General features: G+C 39.6%; 1 protein-coding gene across 3 annotated transcripts in view; it reads left to right on the top strand.

Annotated features, from left to right (window-relative positions):
* The window catches only part of NEDD4 (NEDD4 E3 ubiquitin protein ligase), a 166619-nt gene that overhangs the window by 123342 nt on the left and 23513 nt on the right, over positions 1-19764 (top strand). For all 3 annotated transcript variants that reach the window (XM_005559626.5, XM_005559624.5, XM_005559623.5), the window contains 6 exons: positions 5625-5791; positions 8218-8335; positions 8420-8587; positions 12839-12904; positions 16801-16920; positions 19132-19332. In XM_005559626.5, coding sequence (XP_005559683.3) covers positions 5625-5791; positions 8218-8335; positions 8420-8587; positions 12839-12904; positions 16801-16920; positions 19132-19332 — 840 coding nt within the window. The remainder of the gene's footprint in view (positions 1-5624; positions 5792-8217; positions 8336-8419; positions 8588-12838; positions 12905-16800; positions 16921-19131; positions 19333-19764) is intronic.

The raw sequence follows: 19764 nt of genomic DNA, 5'->3' as shown, positions 1-19764 counted from the left end.
AGTCCATTTTCATACTGCTGTGAAGAAGTACCCGAGACTGGGTAATTTATAAAGCTTTAAAAAGAGGTTTAATGGACTCATAGTTCCACATGGCTGGGGAGGCCTCACAATCATGGTGGAAGGTGAAAGAGGAGCAAAGGCACAGCTTACATGGTGACAGGCAAGAGAGTGTGTGCCGGGGAACAGCCCTTTATAAAACTATCAGATCTCGTGAGACTTATTCTCTGTCATGAGAACAGCACTGGAAAAACTCACTCTCATGATTCAGTTACCTCCCACTGAGTGCCTCCCACGACACGAGGGGATTATAGAAGCTACAATTCAAGATGAGATTTGAGTGGGGACACAGCCAGACCATATCAACAGCAGTTACTGAAAGCAGAGCACACAGCGTATGGCACCAAATCGCTCTGGAGGCTTCTTATTTGGTGCCTTGCTTAACACTTTTGCCTCTTTGACTGAGGGCCTGCTTATGTCTCCATAAGAACAGTGAAGCTGAGGGCCTTCCCCAGGGGCTAGGCTCTACCTCACATGCCCATGTACCTTGAGAAAGAAAGCTCTAGAACAGGTAGTGAATTTGCAGCAGAGCTGTCTGGGAAAATTTTAAATGCACTGAGATTTTGCTTTGCAAGAAAATCCATAATAATAGAAAGATAGAAGGAAGACTTTTTTTTTTTTTTTTTTTTTCTGGAGTCAGGGTCTTGCTCTGGGGCCCATGCTGGAGTACAGTGGTGCAATCTCAGCTCGCTGCAACCTCCTGCCTCCTGGGTTCAAGCAGTTTTCATGCCTCAGTCTCCCAAGTACCTGGGATTACAGGCATGTGCCATCATGCCTGGCTAATTTTTGTATTTTTAGTAGAGACGGAGTTTTACTATGTTGACCAGGCTGGTCTTGATCTCCTGGCCTCAAGCCGTCCATCTGCCTCAGCGTCCCAAAGTGCTGGGACTACAGGCGTGAGCCACGGTACCCGGCCAAGAAAGAATCTATTTTCTTCACTCACAGTATAGGTAGCCCCTAGTTTGGTGACCAGAGAACTTGTTATCTTCTCAATTCTCTCTTCACTTATTTGATTAACTTTTTCTTATGTATTTTTATCTGATTTTCATATAATAATCATTTTTAAAGTTTTCAAGTATTTATTCAGTAGAAGTTTCTCTACCTGGTTTTTGGTGTACCAGAGTATCTTGCATAATGGAATTCTGTTTGAAATGAAGAATATCTGCTGTAAAGAAAGAAAATTATTTATTTAGTAACTTAAAAAGATTTAACAGCGTTTCATTATTTAGTGACCTGCTCCAAGTTTTGCCCACATGCACGCATCATAGGACCCTATTCACAGTTGAGTTTCTGTGGAGAGAACTGCTTCACTTCATTTTGTGGTCTCATGTCTCAATGTTTGAATTCCCTCAGAATGCACCTTATAATTTCAGGAGATGTAAGCGTGTAGGAGTTTATTTATGAAAGGCCCTAGGAATTCAAACACATGAATCTGTGCTTATTTACCTTCTGTGTAGCTAATGACTAGAGGAGTCTTGCCTAGTCCTTTGACAGCTAGTTTGTGACTGTATAAATTCTACTAGGAAAACAATTGTAATTTTGAAATGAAGCTCACTCTTAGGTAGTTTGTATTCTGTAGTAAAGTATGACTATAATAGATAATTATGTAACGGTTGATTTTTGTACCATTTGCAACTTTAGGTTTAGTTGTATGTATTTTACAAAATTAACATATAAAATGTTGGTTGTACCTCTGAATACTTTCTTCCTGACCCTCTTTGACTTGATTAAATTGTGAGCGATTACATATTGGCTTTGAGGTTAGAAATTAAATAAGGTTCATTGATACTTAGAAAGTTATTTTATAAAGAATAGCAGCTGATACATATTTAATAGGAAGGCCTGGTATCCAAAAATTGACTGTATAGAGGCATTTTATCCAGTCTTTCTAAACAGTGTTTGATTGTACAACTCTACTTCCACGAATTTAAGATAGGTTTTTCTTAAGCCTTTAATTAAATTAATTTTTGTTCTTTCTCTTCTTGAATTCACTCAGATAATATAAATACATTAAGCAGACCTTTAAGGGAGAAATCTCTAAGAAGCTTTAAAAGAAATATTCTTTTGGTACCATTTTCGAGTGCTGAGTGTTTTTATAATCCTTTACAGCAGTAGTGAGAACTATTTTATTAATAAATTGTATTAATCTTAAAGGAAATTAATCAATGATTATGTTCAACCAAAAAATGTTAAGCTTATATTTTCTCACAAAATATAAAAACTTAACTTACATGTTTTTGGGATTGAAACCAGAAAAATGCAATCTGATTCAATATATGCAAGACTAATTTTTAGGTATGCTAGATCCTATATTATCATAGTTTAAGGGAAAGGAAAAGAAAGAAGGAAGATAAACATGAATGGGCAGACAAAGTAAGAGGATATAGGGAAAGAAGAGAATGGAATTTGGGCAATAAAAAGAAAAAAAAAACAGATAACAATTCTTATAAAAGAGGTAAAAAGGAAAAAAAAGAGAGAAGAAAGGTTAGGCACAGTGGCTCACACTGGTAATCCCAGCACTTTGGGAGACTAAGGCAGGAGGATTGCTTGAGCCCAGGAGTTTGAGACCAGCCTGGGCAACATAGGCGAGACCCCATCTCTACAAAAAAAAAATGAAAAATTAGCTCGGCATGGTAGTATGCACCTAAAGCCTAAGGTGAAAGATTACTTAAGCTCAGGAGGTCAAGGCTGCAGTGAGCTGTGATGGCACCACTGCACTTCAACCTGGATGTCAGACCGTGTGGAGAGAGAGAGAAGAAAGAAAGAGAAATTCCCATCCAGACCTTTTCTCCCAAAATAATTTATTCTGTCTTCTTGCTCCTCCACTACCCATCACCTTCTATACAGAGCTAGCCAAAATAGATCAACCTTGCTGCAGAAACCCCCTATCCATTTCTCCCTGCTACCAAAACACATTCCTTTCCTTCCCAACTCTTCCCTGAGGCCTCGTTTTCAAGTCTAGCCTTCCAACGTAGAAGAATTCTCTTCCATCTTGGAAGCAATCCACTGCCTGTCACACAACAGTCATTTACTGCTGATCTCCAGGCCTATAACAGAAACTCTGTGTATCTAAGGAAATTATTCTGTGTCAGTTATCCAAGTACCGAACATGTTTGCCACTTTGTCATTTGCTGTTTATAACATATATATATGTTAGTAGTTTTGGCCATACACAAATTTGGGTGTTTTGTTGTCAAATTTATAGATCTTCTCTTTCATGCCTTCAAGGTTTGGTGTCATACTTAACAGTGTCCCACTCTTAAAATGTATTTCTAAAATTTTCAGCAGTTTGTTATTAATACTTTTTGGTTTCACTTTTAAACGTTTAGATATTATTCAGTCTGTAACTTTTCCTGATACAAGGCATGAGGTAGGGATTCAAGTGAAGTTTTTTCCAAATGGGTGCCCATTTTCTAAGTAATTTTTTTTTTTTTTTTTTTTTTAAAACAGAGTCTTGCTCTATCGCCCAGGCTAGAGTGCAGTGGTGCAATCTCTGCCTCCCGGGCTCAAGCAATTCTCCTGCCTCAGCCTCTCAAGTAGCTGGGATTACAGGTGCCCGCCACCATGCCTGGCTAATTTTTGTATTTTTAGTAGAGACAGGGTTTCACCATGCTGGCCAGGCTGGTCTCAAACTCCTGACCTCAAGTGACCTGCCCACCTCGGCTTCCCAAAGTGCTGAGATTTCAGGTGTGAGCCACCATGCCCGGCCAAAATTCCTATAAAGTTGAGTTTCTTTCTGGGCAAATCTATTGAGCTGCCTGTCAATGCATGCACCAGAACCACACAGCTTTAATTGTTATCATTTATAATATGATTTATAATATGTTTTATCTGGTAGGGTTGATCTTCACTTCTTGCTCTTCTTTTTAAAAATTGTGCTGCTTATTCCTGCTTGTTTATGTTTCTATTTGAACTTGAGAATTGCCTTGTATCTTTTTTTTTTTTTTTTTTTTGAAACGGAGTTTTGCTCTTGTTGCCCAGGCTGGAGTGCAGTGGCGTGATCTTGGCTCACCGTAACCTCTGCCTCTCGAGTTCAAGCAATTCTCCTGCCTCAGCCTCCCAAGTAGCTGGGATTATAGGCACCCGCCACCACGCCCAGCTAATTTTGTATTTTTAGTAGAGACGGGTTTTCTCCATGTTGGTCAGGCTGGTTTCAAACTCCCAACTTCCGGTGATCTGCCTGCCTCGGCCTCCCAAAGTGCTGGAATTATAGGCCTGAGCCACTGCACCTGGCCTATTCTTCTAAAATCATAATGTAGTTTTGTTGGAATCTTGGTAAATTTGTAGATTAACGTGGGAAGAATTGACACCTTTGTGAGACTGAGTCTCACAAAGATTAAACTATGAGACTGCCAAGATTAAACTATGTCTTTCCTTTATTTAAGTCTTCTTTTGTGTCCTTTTGGGAGCATTTTTAAGTTTTCTTCACCAGTTTATTTCAGTTTCTAATGCTTTCCTAACCAATCGGTATTTAATAGAATCTTTGACCAACTGCCTTTTCTTTTATGAGGTTTCTCATATAAAACCATTAACTCTTGGTACTCTTTTCTATCAGTACTGCCCTAACTAAGGCTTTATGTTAATTTTGCCGCTTGTTAGTCTCTGAGAAACCAAACTTCCAGTGCATTTTTTTTTTTAATCTTTCTTTGGCTGTTTTATGACTTGATAAAATGCCTTGCCTTGGTCTGGAGGAGAAAGAGAGAAATCAGACAAGGGAATCAGAATGACTTTTCCATCACTAGAGAATTCACTGTACCAGTTATTTCTAAATCATTTGCCGTTCCGTATCTTGCCCCTCTATGCGTTTGACCTTTATTTAATGATTTTTTCCATGTGTCAGATAGTTATTGATTTCTACCATAAACAAGGTGCTTTCTCTGCAGGAAAGACAATGACCAATGAGAAATAATCCTTGCCCTCATTCAGCTGATAATTTAGAGAATAGCCTAAGATTACACGAGTAGTTTAAACTATGCTTCTCAATTTCTCAGTGCTTTCCAACTTTCCATGGTTGTTTATTTAAAAGATTTTTTGTCCTTTTTTTCTTTTAGATTTTTTTAAATTTTATTTTTGATTGACAAACAATAATTGTATATATTTATGGAGGACAATGTGATGTTTTGGTATATACTTACAATGCAGAATGATGAAATCAGGCTAATTAAATCTGTGACCTCACATACTTTCATTACTTTTTTGTTATGAAAATTTTAAATAGATTTGTCTTAAAGTTCTGTTTTATTGTTGTTTTGAGACAGGGTCTGGTTCTGTCTCCCAGGCAGAACCTGGTGGAAACTTTACAGGCTGGTGCCTTTAAACTTTTTTTTTTTTTTAAGTTTTGGACAATTTTAGACAAAATTTCAATGGTTATCATTTTTGCAAAAAAAAAAAAGTCTTCATTATCATAAAGTATATTATGGTCTTAAAAATTGAGGATTGTTAATTCTGTCTATGCATAATTTCTAAAACTTGGTATAATAAATCTCTTTTTAAATTTCCTTTAGCATATAATTTCTAAAGTTAAAAAAATCATGCATAAACTTAATTGCTACCATCGTGTTTTTCAGCCTGGCTGGGTTGTTTTGGACCAACCAGATGCTGCTTGCCATTTGCAGCAACAACAGGAACCTTCTCCTCTACCTCCAGGGTGGGAAGAGAGGCAGGATATCCTTGGAAGGACCTACTATGTAAACCATGAATCTAGAAGAACACAGTGGAAAAGACCAACCCCTCAGTATGTGCTGATGGCTTTCACAGTTTTAATCTGGAAGCACTTTAACTACGAATTTTCATTTTGAAGTCATGTCTCAGATGGATTCATAACAGTATAGTGATCCATAAACTATAAGAATACTAGGATTTTTATGGCCCAGGACTTTGAAAATCCTAACTCTGCTGTTTCTTTTTTTAAATGACTTGATAATATTCAAAATTATTTGACACTAGATACTACCCTTTTAATTGTCTCTTAACTTTAGTAAGTTTTGAATTATTATATAGCCACAAATGGTATATATTTCTTTTTAGGCTGAATTAGAAGTCTTGGAGAATTTTTATAGTTTATTATTAAAATATAATAAAATGTTAATTTCTACAGTACTCTTTTTAAAATATAAATTATTTGTAAAATATAAAGGACTCAATAATAAGGGTCTTACGTTAAACGCCCATTTGATAGTCTGGTCAATATCCACACAACTTCCAGCATGCACAGGTCAAAGATGGAACCACTTTCAACATATTCTAACTTATGTCTCCTCAGTGATTTTTTTTTATTATCATTAAACTGTGTATACATTTATAAAATCACCCATTCATATTTATTCTCAAATCCCCTTCCATTTTTCCTTCCATATAGTCTTATAAAGTCTTCCTTTAGTCTTCTGTTTGAAACATACTTGTAATTTTTTAATGTGTTCATTAGTCTCCTAATTTTTGGCTTTGATATTTTGTGCCTGATATATGCCAGGCACTTTCATAGATATTTTCTGTTCTCATATCCTTCCAAAACAAATCAGCAATTCAAGTACTTCATGGCACAGAAGCTTCAGTCTTCATAGAGTGACATACAGACTGCAAAGCTGAAGACACTATAAAATTCTGCAGAATTGCCCTGTTGCATACCTCAGTATTATGGCAAGCCTTACTTGAGCAAAATGACATTTCTTTCACTGTGGCTGATGTCATTTTCAGGTAGCCAAAATCAAATATTTAGGGGGAAAAAAAACAAGCTTTCCCTTAGAACTATGTATCAAAGTTATGTTTTCTTTAGCTACAGTGCAGTAAGAACTGGTCTTCCAACTAGCCTGAGCTCATGTGGCATTAAATAAATTAACAATAATTTTATTATTAAATATTTGAACAAAATTCTTGATCTGATAGACTGGTTATATTAAATGCAAATAATTAGAATAATATAAATGACTGGGGTAAGGGTGTTCAATCTGATTTTTTTTTTTAATTTTTGTGGGTCCCTAATAGGTATATATATTTGTGGGGTACATGAGATGTTTTGATGTAGGCATGCAAGGCATAATAATCACATCGTGGAAAATGGGGTGTCCATCCTCACAAGCCTGTATCCTTTTTCTTACAAACAATCCAATTACAGTCTTCTGGTTGTTTTTAAATGTACAATTCAATTATTATTGACTGTAGTCACCTGTTAAGCTATCAAATAGTAGGTCTTATTCATTCTTTCTATTTTTTTTTAAATGCTCATTAACCGTCCAATCTGATTTATTGTACTCCTAAGCTCAGACAAATCTTTACTATTACCGTTTTCAGAACAGGCTCATGACTGTATATTACCAAAAACAGATACCATTCCTAACAGATATGTAATTCCTAAGCTTTTCATTATAAAATTCTTACACCATCTTTCATTCTGCCCTTCACATTGATGCATGGAGTACTCTACTCCTGGCTTAAGACCAATTCTAGAAAATACACTATCTGATTCACAAAAATGTATGTGTAACTCTATTACTCTTATAATAACATGGAAAAATAATGTAATGAAATAATCTGTGAAGCTCTCTGATAGTCATTCATTCAACAAATATTTTTGAGTACCTATATGTGTTGGACATTATCCTAGACACAGTGACACTTAAATATCAAATCAGACATGTTGTACCTTTCCACAAAACCTTAAACTCAGTAAGGTACTCTAAATATACCAGTCTGCCTACCCATGATTGAATCTATGCATGTTGAAGTAGCCTTTGATCAAAGACAATACTTTTTTTTTTTTTTTTTGAGACACAGTCTCGCTCTGTTGCCCAGGCTGGAGTGCAGTGGCGTGATCTCGGCTCACTGCAAGCTCCGCCTCCCGAGTTCACGCCACTCTCCTGCCTCAGCCTCCCAAGTAGCTGGGACTACAGGTGCCCACCACCACGCCTAGCTAATTTTTTGTATTTTTAGTAGAGATGGGGTTTCACCGTGTTGGCCAGGATGGTCTCAATCTCCTGACCTCATGATCCACCCGCCTCGGCCTCCGAAAGTGCTGGGAGTACAGGCGTGAGCCACCGCGCCCGGCCAGACAATACATTTTTTTATTGATCTAATGTAGATTTTTTTTTCAACGATCACAGAATCTTTGACAATCATTTTAACTGCTTAAGACATGGATGATGACTTTTTATACTTCCAATATAGGGACAGCCTAACAGATGCTGAGAATGGCAACATTCAGCTGCAAGCACAACGTGCATTTACCACCAGGCGGCAAATATCCGAGGAAACAGAAAGTGTTGATAACCGAGAGTCTTCCGAGGTATAAGTAGTTTCCTAGTTCTCCTTGATAGACACGTTATAGCAATAAAGTATGTGTGGCTCAAGCTTATTCTGTTCATTTTAGAACTGGGAAATTATAAGAGAAGATGAAGCCACCATGTATAGTAGCCAGGCCTTCCCATCACCTCCACCATCAAGTAACTTGGATGTTCCAACTCATCTTGCAGAAGAATTGAATGCCAGACTCACCATTTTTGGAAATTCAGCCACAAGCCAGTCAGCATCCAGCTCAGTAAGACGCTCTTAGATTTTGTTATGGCTTCAGTAGTTTATATTATGCTTATTATACCATTCAACAACTAACTTTTATGTAAAATTTTGTCTTAAATGCAATAATATGTAATAATATGTTAGGGATCTTGGGACTTTATAACGTGGGCATTTTTCAAATATCCCCATCAATAGTATGGACCAGAGTCATGGCATCCAAATTTCCGTTATGTGAATACCCTCCAGACAAAAATCACTAGGGACACATTTGTAATTGAACAACTTGGGTTTATTATTCATTTCGGCAAGGGAGAACACGCACCATGGTGTTTTGGTAGCAGAATGTTAGAAAAGACTTCAAGGATTTGGGCTCCCGTTAGGTGATTTTGAAGAGGGTTTTAGGAAGCAGGACTTTGCTCTGTGTGAGATGCTGTTGGGAAGCCCGGATAATTCTATGATTTTGCATCTCAAATCTTATCCGTAGTGAGGCTAAAGCAATGATTAGCAAAGTAGAACAGTCACTCACATTTGCCAGGAGAGGGAAATGTTTGGTATTTTGTGGCTTGGACAGTGTTCATGTTTTGTCTATATTCAGCCACAATGACAGAGTGGTCTTGATTTTGTCTTGATCTTACCTATGAGTGCCAGGCCAGCTCCTGGATGTTAGGGACTGCTTTTCTCTCTCCCAGTTATGCTGAACTTGGTTTTTTGTTTGTTTGTCTGTTTGTTTGTTTTGAGACGTCTCACTCTGTCACCTAGACTGGAGTGCAGTGGTGCTGTCTTGGCTCACTGCAAACTCCACCTCCCAGCTTCAAGCGATTCTCATGCCTCAGCCTCCTGAATAACTGGGATTACAGGCACACACCACCACGCCCAGCTAATTTTTGTATTTTTAGTAGAGATGGAGGAGTTTGACCCTGTTGGCCAGGCTGGTCTTGAACTCCTGGCCTCAAGTGATCCACCCGCCTCAGACTCCCAAAGTGCTGGGATTACAGGCATGAGCCACTGCTTCTGACCTGAAGTTTTAACATGATATCACAAATGTCACCAACAGGTATATATGAATAAGAACTGATATACTTTGACTAAACAAGGAAATCGATGACATTTTCACTTCAGCCACTACTGTAAAAACTGTTGTCCATAGGGTTCAGAATAAAGTATTCCAGCATATGCTTCCATGACGAGAACTTCATAGCTAGCTGTCTAAACTCTCTCATCAGGGGAGATTCAGTAGGAGACAAAGATTACTCTCTGAGAGGATGCTATTTGTCATTTCCAGTTGAGGTTTCCATGCTTTTCATTTAGTTAGTTAATATTTATTGAGAGCAAGTAAATATTTATTGAGAGCAAGGTACTGTATGCTAGTTACTGAGGATACATCAGTAAATAAAATTAACAATATCTCCTGCCTTCATGGGACTTATATTCTAGTGCAGAGGAAAGCAAACTACAACCAGTGGGCCAAATCGGCAGCTGCCTGTTATGAATAATTACCACTGGAATACAGCCACATCGTTTGTTTAGATATTGCCCATCTCTGCTTTCACACTACATCATCTCAATTGAGTAGTTACAGCAGCAACCATATGGCCCACAGTCAGTATTTACTGTCTGGACCTTAACAGGAAATGTGTGCTAACCTCTGCTCTAGCATCTTCTTCAAGAAGCTTCACAGTAGATAGTTGTACGTGAATATGAATATCCACCAGTAAATCTGCCTGCTTGCCTCTTGCCCTTCCTTTCTTCCATTTGTCTGTTCTGTCTTCATTCATTTCATTTTTTCACAGGAGGGTAGGACAGGGCAGTCAAAGACCTAAAGAATAAACTACGTTAGGCCGGGCACGGTGGCTCACGCCCATCATCCCAGCACTTTGGGAGGCTGAGGTGGACAGATGGCTTGAGGTCAGGAGTTCAAGACCAGCTGGGCAACATGGCGAAACCTTGTCACTACTAAAAATACAAAAATTAGCTGGGTGTGGTGGTGCACACCTGTAATCCCAGCTACTCAGGAGGCTGAGGTAGAAGAATTGCTTGAACCCAGGAGGCAGAGGTTGCAGTGAGCCAAGATCGCACCATTGCACTCCAGCTTGGGTGACAGTGAAACTCCGTCTCAAGAAAAAAAAAGAATAAACTATATTGATTCACTGGTGATAAATCACATGCAATCCCATCCCTTTTCTTCCTGGTAGTTTTTTTTTTTTTTACTTAAAGTAATACCTGGCAACCATATAGTGTGATACTATGCAGCCATTGAAGAGAACAAGGTGGGCTCAAGTGTATATGTCAGATGGAACAATCCCTAAGAGCTGCTGGTAAATGAAAAACAGCAAGGTACAGAACAGTGTGTTTGTTATTCCAGGATTTATGTAAATTACTTAAATGCAGAGCATAAATGTGTGTATGATTTACTCAAGAACGAAACAGGAAACTAGTAACGTTGCTTGCCTCTGAAGAGAGGCAAAGAATGAACAGGATATATACTGTTTGTACCTTTTGGTTTTTTGAGATAGGATCTCACTCTGTCGCCCAGGCTGGAGTGCAGTAGCATGATTATAGCTCACCACAATCTCAAACTTCTGAGCTCAAGGGATTCTCCCACCTCAGCCTCTAGAGTAGCTGGTACTACAGGCACATGCCATTGTACCCCCACTAATTTTTAAAAAAATTTTTGTAGAGACTGGGTATAGTATTGTTGCCTAGGCTCCTTTCGAATTTTATAACATGGATGATTGTTATCTATTTTTAAAAAATATTTTTAAAGCACTGTATGGTTGAGGTTACAAATTGAAATTGTATTTAGGTATATAAAATAAAACTTAAGGCTGGGCATTGTGGCTCACACCTGTAATTCCAGCACTTTGAGAGGCCAAGGCGGGCAGATCACATGAGGTCAGGAGTTCAAGACCAGCCTGGCCAACATGGCGAAACCCCGTCTCTATTAAAAATATAAAAATTAGCCGGGTACAGTGGCACGTGTCTGTAATCCCAGCTACTCAGTAGGCTGAGGCAGGAGAATTGCTTGAACCTGGGAGGTGGAGGTTGCAGTAAGACAAGATCGTGCCTCTGCATTCCAGCCTGGGTGACAGAGCAAGACTCTGGCTCAAAAAAATAAGTAAGTAAAATAAATAATAAATAATAAATAAATAAAAATTAAATTTTCCATCTTACCACTAGTGTATGCTCCCTCAGTCACTATTAGTGGTCAAAGACTAAAGAATAAATGATATTGATTTGCTGTTGATAAATCACATGCATACATGTATGGAAACTTTTTCTGTATATTCATAAACATGAATGCATACACATATATTTGTAGGTGATTTTTTAGCCTGAGATCATCTTAAACATACTTTTTGGTAACTTGCTTTGTTCACTTGCTATCTCTTAGACATTGAACCATTTCGGTATATATAGATGTACTCCTTTAGAAACCAACTAAAACAATCATTAAACTCTGGCATATTCCATTGTACAAGTCGTCCTTAAGGTATTTCACCAGTCTCCTATTAAAAGACTTTAGATTGTTTACAGTACTATTATAAACAGTACTACAGTGGATATTCTGATTTAATTTGTACATGCATTGTAAATTTTGATGTCGTGAAATAACAAAACTAAGATATTTCGGATAGTGATAATAGCATGAATAGAAAAACATAAGGAAAGAATGAACAAGAGATTTCCAGGAAACAAGTAGTCTGGAATGTCCAGGGGGTGGATTGCAAAGTGGGAAGTGGCAGAAGAAGTCAGGAAGAGGCAGGTCGTGGTGCTCAGGAAGCATTGTTTTCTGTGCTGTCATGGGCTTCAGCTCCAGAATGACAGGACTGGCTGTGCACTGCAGGATGCTCTGAACCTGCAGCGTGCAGCATGGAGAATGGACTTAAGGAAGTAAGACTTGCAATGAGGAAACCTATTAGGATATTGCTGCCATTGTCATCGAAGTGACAAAAGATGAAAACTTGAAGTTAAAACAACAATAAAACTAGTAACTAAAGTGGAGAGAGAGTGCATTTGAGAATAGTTTCTGTGAGACATTCAAGAGAAGGTGTCCAGGAGGCAGTCCAGCACCCAGGGCGTGGGAGCTGGATGTGTGAAGGTGTCCACGTAGGGGGCTGAGAGCGACCACGTGCCTCAGCCTGCAGTCTCGACAGCTGCATCCTAGCCAGCCTTCTCTTCCCTGTCATACTTACCCTCACTACCTTAGTTGATGCTCAGAGACATATCACAAATCTCAAGGTATTCTCCTTCTGTTGTCTTGTTTTTTTACAAGAATCATTCCAGCAGAAGAGGCAGCTTACAAGCCTATACTTTTGAGGAACAACCTGCACTTCCTGTGGTGAGTTTTACCCTCTCCCATCAATCAATAAAAATATAAAACTCAGCATCTCTTTTTATTTATTATTATTTAGAAGACTAAGTGTGAACGTTTGCCTTACAGGGAACTAATACAGCAGAGAATGTAGGCTCCAGGTGGTGATGTTCAGGGAAAGGCCTCAAAGACAAAACATGCAGAACTGTCTCTCCCATGTTAAAAGCAAAGTCTCTGCATACTGGTGACTGTGGGTGGTATCTGGGCTTGTCGGTTGAAGCGCCGTGCTGGCTAGAGGTGGTCCGCTGCATGCAGCATACAATTCAGGATCACTGTGTCCAATTGCCGATGCTCTGCGTAAGCACATGGCATCCAGCAGCCATGTCTGCCCTGTACATGAAGCATAGCCAGGGTTTCATCACTCAGGTGTGCACTGGCATTGACACGCCTGGCGGCCAGGCTGGAGTTTATCAGTCCCTGGTCTGTTTCTTCCCTGCAGTATCACATCCACCAGTCTACTAAGGCCTTCTGCTTCCTGCTCAGTGCTGTCCCAGTCACAGGCTGGATGGCAGCTTGAACCTTAACCCTGCCTCCATCCTCTTCCTGACACAAGCCTCACTACTCTGAGTTTGTCTCCCTTTTCCAGAGACCCTACTTGTTTTTGAAACTAAAGTAAAACTCCCAGGCTCCCAGACTCTTCAGCCTACCCTTCTCCTTATCCCCCAACAGAAGCCTCCTGCTGCCTTCATTCCTATCTATGCTTTTTCTTCCAAGCAGACTGTTCCCATGTCCTGATTCTCTCCCGCTTCTGAGTCTGCGTGCATTCCATTTCCCTGCTTGGAATGGCTTTCTCATTTTCTTCCCCAGCCATCTGGAATTTGGAATGGCAGTCTAGATATCAGCTTTGAAAAACAGGGTATGTTCTAGGACAGCAATGCAGAGGCTTCAAAATCCTTAGCCCATGAGTGGTTTATCTGTCTGAATAACACCCTGCACTAAGAATGGGACACAGATCCTGTGCTGAGGAATGAGACGTCACCCACCTATGCATCCATTGCTCTGGTCAATATTGACCATCAACAAGAGGACAGATGCCATTGAAAGACTACCTTCGCCGGCCTTACTGTCACTCACTGTCATCTGTCCAGCCTCCTCCATTAGATCAGAACCTGCTCAAGTCGAGTTCCTGGTATTTTTCCCTCTGCACCTTATAATGTCCTCTATACAATGAATATGTGGAAGTTCTCATTGACTGACAGACATTCACCCAAGACACTACTTTAGGTGCTTCGGATGAGCAGCAGAATCTTGAGATGATTTATATTTTATGTACCAGAAAAGTTGTTTCCATGCCTTTTTTTCCCCTCAATACATTGATTGGGTTTTTTTTTTTAAGAGCTGTCTTGGAGTGTAATTTACATACCATAAAATCCAGCCATGTTTGATCATACAATTAAAGAGTTTTTGTAAATGTATACAGTTATGGAGACATCACCACAATCAAGTTTAAGAACCTTCTATCAGCCCGAAAAGTTCCCTCAATCCCTATGCCTACTCTCAGTTGCAAGGAACCACTCATCTGCTCTCTATTGCTACAGTTTTGCCTTTTCTAGAAATCTCACGTAAAGGGAGTTGTAGGGTGTAAGCTTATGTGTCTGACCTTTTTCACTTAGCATGCTGTTTTTCACATAGATCCGTGTTATTGCATGCCTCTATTAGTGCACGGTATTCCATTGTAGAGATATATCCACTACATTTATCTGTTCACCAGCTGATGGACATTTGTACAACTGGGCAGCATTTAAATCCATCATTTTGTGATCTAACAGTTCATCACAACTGTCAGCAAAGTATGTAGGGCTCCTGTGTATCTAGTGAGCAGTGTCTTCAGTGTGGAGACTGGTGGTGTTGGTTTTTATGTTGTAAGACACCTTAAGGAGCCACACCAAACCAGGTCTAATCTGCTTCAAAATGACAACAGGAAGGCCAGATTTAGGACCTTTTTTTTTTTTTTTTTTGGAGACAGAGTCTTGCTCTGTTGCCCAGGCTGGAGTGCAGTGGCGCAATCTCAGCTCACTGCAACCTCCGCCTCCTCAAGCGATTCTCCTGCCTCAGCCTCTTGAGTAGCTGGGACTGCAGGCATGGACCACCACGCCCAGCTAATTTTTGTGGGTTTTTTTGAGTCAGAGTTTTGCTCTGTTGCCCAGGCTAGAGTGCAATGGTGCGATCTCAGATCACTGTAACCCCTGCCTCCCAGTTCGAGCAGTTCTCCTGTCTCAGCCTCCTGAGTAGCTGGGATAGGTGCCCACCACCATGCCCAGTTAATTTTTTTTTTGTATTTTTAGTAGAGACGAGGTTTCACCATGTTGGCCAGGCTGGCCTCAACCTCCTGAACTCAGGTGATCCACCCACCTCAGCCTCTCAAAGTGCTGGGATTATAGGGGTGAGCCACTACACCCAGCCTGGATTTAGGACTATTTTAAGTAAGCCTGGAAATAACCAAACCTCTCTTTACTCATTTTTAACAAACTATGATAAATAGCATCTCCTAGCTTTTAGAGAAACAAGGCAGGAGTAACCCTTGATTCAGCAGATAAGCATGATTTCTGTTGTTAGATTACCTGGGTTCAAATCTCAGCTCCATTCCTTAGAAGCAATGTCGCTTAACAGGTTAATTCCATCACTCTCGGCCTTTTGGCTAAGACCAAGTGTAGTAGCAAGTTACTTCTATATTGTAAGCTTCTGTTTACTCATCAGTAAAATGAGCCAGTATTAGTAATTATCTCATTGAAATTTGGGTGGGAAATAAATGACATTATCCGTGTTAAACAGAGCGTGTGCTTGTTATTGTTGGGATGTTTTATTAGGGTTGTTATCACTCTCAACATTATTGTTCTAGTGTTTTTTTTCCCCAAGTGAAATACTGTACACTTTATTTTGCACATTTTAAAATATTTGAAATGTGGTTTACTTCACTAAAATGTATAATTTACCCATTTTTATTATAATACATGGTTTTAGTTCAAAATAAAATAAAATATGAATTGTTTAAAAGCAAGCAAGTAGTGAAGAAGGGATGTGGTGCTTTTCAAAGGATTCTTTCTTGTTAATATTTAAGTCTTCTGGTCAGGCACAGTGGCTCATGCCTGTAACCTCAGCATTTTGGGAGGCTGAGGCAGGTGGATCACTTGAGGTCAGGAGTTCAAGACCAGCCTGGCCAATATGGTGAAACCCTGTTGTTACTAAAAATACAAAAACTAGCTGCGTGTGTTGGCACATGCCTGTAATCCCAGCTACTCGGGAGGCTGAGGCACGAGAATAGCTTGAACCCGAGAGGCAGAGGTTGCAGTGAGCCAGGATTTCACCACTGCATTCCAGCCTGGACAACAGAGCAAGGCTCTGTTTCTCTCTCGCGCTCTCTCTCTCTCTCTCTCTCTCTCTCTATATATATATATATATTTCTAGAAAAGGCAAAATTGTAGCAACAGAGAGCAGATGAGTGGTTGTTTCCGGCTGAGAGTAGGGATAGGGACGGAGGGAACTTTTGGGGGTGATAGAAGGATTCTTGGCCGGGCGCGGTGGCTCAAGCCTATAATCCCAGCACTTTGGGAGGCCGAGACGGGCGGATCATGAGGTCAGGAGTTCGAGACCATCCTGGCTAACACCGTGAAACCCCGTCTCTACTAAAAAATACAAAAAAACTAGCCGGGCAAGGTGGTGGGCGCCTGTAGTCCCGGCTACTCAGGAGGCTGAGGCAGGAGGATGGCGTAAAAACCCGGGAGGCGGAGCTTGCAGTGAGCTGAGATCCGGCCACTGCACTCCACCCTGGGCGACATAGCGAGACTCCGTCTCAAAAAAAAAAAAAAAAAAAGAAGGATTCTTAAACTTGATGTATTTAATTCTTCTGTTATGCTTCACTGTAGCTTTTGCCTACTTCATCTGGATTACCACCAGGTTGGGAAGAAAAACAAGATGAAAGAGGAAGATCATATTATGTAGATCACAATTCCAGAACGACTACTTGGACAAAGCCCACTGTACAGGTATCCTGCATTTTGTTCACTTGCTTTCTTACAGGATTTCAACTGTCACATCCCTATGTCAACTAGTACATCACTTTGTAGTATACGCTGGATACTTCTAGAATCTTCTTTTTTTTTTTTTTTTTTTTGAGATGGAGTCTCGCTCTTGTCACCCAGGCTGGAGTGCAATGGCGTGATCTTGGCTCACTGCACCTCTGCCTCCTGGGTTCAAGCAATTCTCCTGCCTCAGCGTCCCAAGTAGCTGGGACTACAGGCACACGCCACCACGCCCAGCTAATTTTTGTATTTTTAGTAGAGATGGGGTTTCACTATGTTGGCCAGACTGATCTGAAACTCCTATCGCAGGTGATCCACCCACCTCAGCCTCCTAAAGTGCTGGAATTACAGGCATGAGCCACCGTGCCTGGCCGTAGCATCTTCTAATTATTTATTTTCTGACACTGATGTTAAGTGTCTGCCATTCCCTATGAATCTCTAATATACACGAATTACCACTTGTTATTATATAAAACAAGTTCAAATGAGAATAAGGAAAAAGCAAATGATCTAGTTTTGGGGTATTTTTGTAATTTGAATAGTTAAGATTGTTATTTTAACTAAAAGATAATCTTGTCGATTGGTATCTATTAAAGAAGTTTATGCTGGGCTGGGCAAGGTGGCTCATGCCTGTAATCCCAGCACTTTGGGAGGCCTAGGCGGGTGGATCACCTGAGGTTGGGAGTTCAAGATCAGCCTGATCAACACGGAGAAACCCCATCTCTACTAAAAATACAAAAATTAGCCAGGTATGGTGGCGCATGCCTGTAATCCCAGCTACTCGGGAGACTGAAGCAGGCGAATCACTTGAACCCAAGAGGCGGAGGTTGCAGTGAGCCAAGATTGTGCCATTGTGCTCCAGTCTGGGCAACAAGAGCGAAACTCCATCTCAAAAAAAAGAAGTTTATGCTGATGACACCTCCCCTTGGCAACAGTTTCATCTATAATATTTCCTTGTAAGTGTTTAGCAAAATATTTATTTTCTCTTACCACCGTGTCTCTTGTTGAGAAATATTTTAGCACTGAAAAGTGCAGAGAATAATATAGCAAATGCACATATTCTTTACACTCAGAATTACCATCATTAACAAGTTACCATATTAATTTCCAGACATTTTATTTTTAAAAATAGAGTCTTATAGATTAAGCTAAATTCCTTTTAGCCAAGCTCTTGGTCCCATTCCCCAGGGGGAACCACCATCTTGAATTTCTTGTGTATTCTTTTAGCCTTTTTTATATACTTACATAAAGAGCTTTAAAAATGTAAAATAAAATTAGCCGGGCATGGTGGCACATGCCTGTAATCCCAGCTACTTGGGAGGCTGAGGCCGGAGAATTGATCGAACCTGGGAGGTGGAGCTTGCAGTGAGCCAAGATTGCGCCCCTGTACTCCAGCCTGGGCAACAGAGCAAAACTCCGTCTCCAAAAAAAAAAAAAAGAAAAGAAAATGTAAAATATTGTTTATATGCCTGTGTTTCTAATTTTGCAATGAGAGAACACTCATTTTATTTTACAGAATGAGGTGCTGCTCAATTAAAAAAAACTTTGCCCCATAAGTCTACACCTTTTTTTGCTTAACATTGTTTTAAAGCTCTGTCTATATTGTTATTTATAGATCCAGTGTATTTCTCTTAACTACTAATATTCCGTCATGAATATGTTACATTTCACTTATCCATTTCTGTGGTAGATATTTGCCATTCATTTTGTCTGCCCAACATTTGAATCTACATCTGTGTATGAGGAATTCCCCATCCTATGAGTTTTGGGAAAACAAAGACGACTTCCTCCCATAGGCACCAGAGCTCCCCTTGCAGCTAGGACTTGCGCTTGTGGACCTCGCTCCTTCAATCAGATGCACCCACAGCAGACTGTTAACTACCATCTTACTGCTTGAGAATGAGTTGAGAAATTATAAATTACTGTAAAAATAAAGTTATACAAAATAATGTATTGGAAAAGTGTTATTAAATGTTATTAAATGTAATGCATTATTAAAATGTTGGGAAAATATTAATATGCCATAACTACATTTGAAAATGAGCCTCAAATATGTAGAATCTCTTTAATGGAGGGTGTGTATTCTATTTGCAGGTTAGGTTACCTTTTTAACTGCATCTATTTGTGAGTTTTCTCTCTATAAAATATTACAGTATGATTTCATTAATGTGCTAGGCCACAGTGGAGACCAGTCAGCTGACATCAAGCCAGAGTTCTGCGGGCCCTCAATCACAAGCCTCCACCAGTGATTCAAGCCAGCAGGTGACCCAGCCATCTGAAATTGAGCAAGGATTCCTTCCTAAAGGCTGGGAAGTCCGACATGCGCCAAATGGGAGGCCTTTCTTTATTGACCACAACACTAAAACCACCACCTGGGTAACTTTGACACTCTTCCATCTAAATGTATAACAACAATAATCATCTCTTATGTATAGTTCCTTACAATCTTTAAGTGTGTATTTCTATAACCTGTGTTTCCTAATATTCATTGAAAGATATATTGAATTCTTAATAATATTATATGTATTCAAGAGAATGCTTATGCCTCTTTTTAATATTGTTTTGGGTTACGGAGATATTCATGTTTACTTCCTATTTCCAGTTTTTAGCTCACTGGCCACAAATGCTTAGGAAGATATATAGGAATAACCCTTTGCTTTTATATGAGGCTTTATAGCTCTAAAGCACTTTTGAATCCATATCTCATTTAATATCAGAAAAACCTTGTGAGGCTAGGTAGAACAAGTATTTTTATTTCAAGATAAGTCTTAAAGTTGTTTAGTGCTTGGCTTACTACTAACAGAAAAA

This window comes from Macaca fascicularis, chromosome 7 (assembly GCF_037993035.2).
Source record: "Macaca fascicularis isolate 582-1 chromosome 7, T2T-MFA8v1.1".
NCBI lineage: Eukaryota > Metazoa > Chordata > Mammalia > Primates > Cercopithecidae > Macaca > Macaca fascicularis.
The sequence above is the reverse complement of the archived record's forward strand: the minus strand, read 5'-3'. Positions and strand labels throughout refer to the sequence as shown.